Raw genomic sequence first — 3,935 nt, 5'->3', positions numbered from 1 at the left:
CAGCTACATCAGGACAAGTTGCATGGGATTTTGAGGTTTATTACACAAAATTAAGGATCGAATTCACGAAGGTGGTACAAATGAAACCATGGTTTAAACCATGGACAAAAACCATGGAGCGCCACGCGTCGCACGGAATATTTCTTTACAAAATCATAAATTTCGACGACAAAATGACTGTTTCGTTAACGATATTATCTTTTCGTGGACAAAATGTTCATTTAGTTACAAAATGTTGTCATTTCGTTACAAAATAATTATTTCATCAACGAAAGATTCCATGCGACACTAATGAAACAGATAGCGAAGATAAAGTCTGGCTGGAGAGGTATATAGTAAAGAGGAAGAGAAAGATTAGACCTAGATCTCAATCTACAGTGGAGAGTCAGGAAGAAAAAAGAATTAGAAAAGACAGTGTCCGCAATGAGACAGACACTTCAAGACAGTTCACTACAGAAACGAGTCAAAAGCAAAGACCAAATATGACAGTAGCCATAGCCGGATTAGAAGGGAAAAATGTCTGTCAGATTAACCCAGTCAAATTAGTGCAGCAGTTACATAGACAAATAGGGGAATGTACACAGTGAAAGAAACACGGTTCTTGAAAATCTTATGCAAAGACAAAAAACAGGTGAAAAAGCCTTAGAGATGAGTGAGTTTGCGGGAATCTCTGTTAAAATTGAGAGAATGCAATTGAAGGTGGTAAGTAGCAAAAGCATCATTCACAGAGTTGATTACTGAGGAAGAGCTTCAAGAATCATTGAAAGACCAAGGAGTCATTCGAGTGAAGCGATTAAAAAAAAAAGGATCGAAGGGATACTAGGCCCCACCCCTTTGGGGCTACTGTTCTTTGACTCACAACAAATGCCTTCATCTGTCACATTTCTGCATGAGACATACAGAGTTCATGAATACGTATATGGCACGCCATTTGCCCAATAATTCCGAAAAACTATGTTTATCGCCAATAAACACTGTTTATCGGTGACAAACAATGTTTTTTGATTGATAAACTAACTTTTGTGATAAATTTATCCCCGAAAAACATTGTTTGTTTATCCCGAAAAACATTGTTTGTTTATTGCGAAAAACTATGTCTATCGATAAGCAGAATTATTCGTCCGCCGTCGTAAGTGGCGCAGCACCGCGCAGATACAAGTACAATTATTGCACGCATGCAGGCAGATAAGTACGGGTACTGTACAAAACGCCAAATGCAAACAGCGGGTGACCATGCTTGCTGCTTCTTGATATTTTGTTTGGAAGTAGACATCGATAGAATATGTATTGTAATTTGTAGGCCATCCTGCAGGCTCTGCACTGCACGCACTGCGCTGAGCTGAGTGGAGCTGACTGACTACTTCAACTTTAGTACTTCACTTGTAAAATTTTGTACTGTACTGGTACTACTACTAGACTGTAAATCTGTGTAAACCGGTCATGCACGGTAGGCCTCTAGTGTTGGGATCTTGAGCCTTTATAGCCTGGGACCTGGGTTGAGATGGCGGCACCAACACTGCCGGTTGGGGCATTTCCCCCACTGACGGTTACAGATGATGTAAGTTCCGAGTTCGACTTCTAAAAGTAAATCTAAATGCTAGGAGTCCACTGGGCCGGCGCCAGTTGGTGCCAGTTCGCGCCAATGCAATTTGCTGTGGCCCCTAGTGTCGCCAATAAGGTGCCTAGTGGCGTGCAGTGGCTCAAACTGCCTCACAACTGGCTTGTGGTGGCCCGTAATGGCGGCAAAGATTGAGTTTGGCGGCAAGAAAATTTCAAAATGTTTGAGATTTTCGTTGCGCCACTTGCATCAAGCAATGAGCGCGAAGTGTCCACCAAGTGGCACCAAATGTCACAAACAATCCGCCTATTGGAATCCACTGGAATGTAATGACGCACGCCAAGTTGCGCCAATGAGATTTTGTGCCACGTGGCGTCACTTGGCGCCACAGAGGCAGATAGTCTGCGCCAAAGCGCTCCAAATCAACAGTGGCGCGAGCCAAACGGCACCTAATTGGTGACTATTTCGCGCCAAATAACACATGGTTTCCGCCAAATACCACTTGGTTTTCGCCATTCGGCGCCACTTGCCGCCTACGAAAGCATGACTGCATCGCGGGACTTTCTCACACAACTTTCAGTATTCGACTCGACAACACCTCTGTAGACGCAGATTTTCCTTCACAATTTCTGCAAGATTTCACATAATTTTCAAAGAAGATGCCCCCAAAAGGCAACAAAGGCAGTAGCAAGAGGAAGAATGACAAACTTGAGCAGTCCAAGAAGAAGGACCCCTAACCCAAGAAGCTCAAATTGAGCTCCAGGGCGAGGCCCCCTGCAAGCAGCAAAGATGACGAAGAGGATGAAGACCTACGCGTGGTGGCGCTGGTTGATAGCGCTTCCTGATGAGGTTGTGCAGCATGATGGCAGCTTCAACGAGCAGGTGGACTGCGTCTGGTTCCTGTCTCATCTGGCCAAGGAAGCACTGGAACCGCAAGGCCAGAATACCAAAGGCGTTTTCAACAACACGCCTTGCCCTGGATAGCCTGTAGTTGAAGATCTTCTGCTGTTGGTCAAGGTTACGACGGCCATAGGGTTTCATCATGTACATCCTCATGACGAAGGCATCGTCTCCCATGAAAAAGTACGGCATAGGGTGGTCATCATCATCAAGGGGTAGAGGAGCTGGATCTGGGATGCCTAAAGTGCCAGCATAAATGCACTCCTTCAGTTCACTGTTGTTGTAGATCTGGGCATCAGATTGATGGCCAACCGAACCCACATCGATCCACAGGAATTGGTACTTTCAATCTACGAGAGCCATCAGGACAACCGAGAAGAACTGCTTGTAGTTGAAGTAAAGGCTGCCTGAGTTCTTGGGCTTCTGAATACGGATGTGCTTTCCATCCAAGGCTCCCAGACAGTGAGGAAGATTCCATCTGGCTTCAAAATCACCTGCAACCTCAAGCCAGCCTTCATTGGTTGTGGGGAGGGAGATGACTTCTGCAGCATACTCATCCACTATCTCTCTGGCTACATCAGGGACAAACTTCTGGATGGTTTCCTTGCCCACTCGGAAGTTGTAACCCAGCTCGGCATAGGTGGCCCTAGTGGCGAGATGGCGCAGGAAGACGCACAACTTGAGACCAGGGGGAATGGCCTTCCTGAAGTGGGTGTCCTTCTTCTGCAGGTGGGGTGTAAACCTGATCAACAGCTCATCAAACATCTCTGGGGACAACCTGGTGTAGTTCTTGAACTTCCTCTTGTCATTCTCCCTCAGCTCATTCATGAGGGTATGGTACTGTCCACGTTTGGCCCTCAGCTGTGGGTGGAGCATAGGTCTAAACCACCATTTGTGCTTCCTTTTCTTCTTACGAGGCTCTTCTTCAGGATTGGCCACCATAAGTTGATAGGCAGTGGCCACCTCAGCATCTCTCATGATCTTCTGATGGAGCAGCATCATCACTCCAACATTATCAAAAGCCTCGGACATATCGAAATTGTAAATATTTAGTAGAGATTTTGTTCATACGGCAGCTGAGGAGGTTCTGAACCAGGTAGTCGATGACCAACATTTATATAGTCGGAAAGTAGCGCAAAGTGGCGGCAAGTTTAAACCAATTTTGCGACCTTTGGCAGCAGCTAATCACCAAGTGGCGCAAAGTAGCCGTCCATCGGCGCAAATGGCGCCAACATGGTGAAATTTGGAATTAAATGGCTGTGTAATGGCGCGATCAACTGGGCACCATTTTGAAGCAAGGCAGGTGGCATTTGGCACACGCCATATGACACCCAGTTTATTCCACTTGGCGACACACATGCTGAGCGAACATTAATTCGGCGCCACAGCGAGCCACTACGCGCCAATCACATAATCTTTGGTGCGAACTGGCACCAACTGGCGCCGGCCCAGTGGACTCCTAGCACAACTTTAAGTT

General features: G+C 46.2%; 1 protein-coding gene across 1 annotated transcript; it reads right to left on the bottom strand.

The window, feature by feature from the left end:
* Positions 1–2,305: 2,305 nt before the first annotated feature.
* LOC139744560 (uncharacterized) lies at positions 2,306–3,490 on the bottom strand. The gene is made up of 2 exons (XM_071654993.1): positions 2,813–3,490; positions 2,306–2,746 (listed from the first exon to the last, which is right to left on the bottom strand). The coding sequence occupies exons 1-2, from the start codon at positions 3,488–3,490 to the stop codon at positions 2,306–2,308; spliced, it is 1,119 nt and encodes a 372-aa protein (XP_071511094.1).
* Positions 3,491–3,935: the final 445 nt, after the last annotated feature.

The sequence above is a fragment of the Diadema antillarum genome, unplaced genomic scaffold (assembly GCF_040938485.1).
Source record: "Diadema antillarum isolate AM-2024a unplaced genomic scaffold, OU_Dant_1.0 seq00001189_RagTag, whole genome shotgun sequence".
NCBI classification, from domain to species: domain Eukaryota; kingdom Metazoa; phylum Echinodermata; class Echinoidea; order Diadematoida; family Diadematidae; genus Diadema; species Diadema antillarum.
The sequence above is the reverse complement of the archived record's forward strand: the minus strand, read 5'-3'. Positions and strand labels throughout refer to the sequence as shown.

Coding starts and splice junctions, on each gene's coding strand:
- LOC139744560 (XM_071654993.1), bottom strand. CDS start 3,490: ATGTCCGAGGCTTTTGATAATGTTGGAGTGATGATGCTGCTCCATCAG. Junction 2,747..2,812: donor CGGTTGTCCTGATGGCTCTC/GTAGATTGAAAG, acceptor TCTGATGCCCAG/ATCTACAACAACAGTGAACT.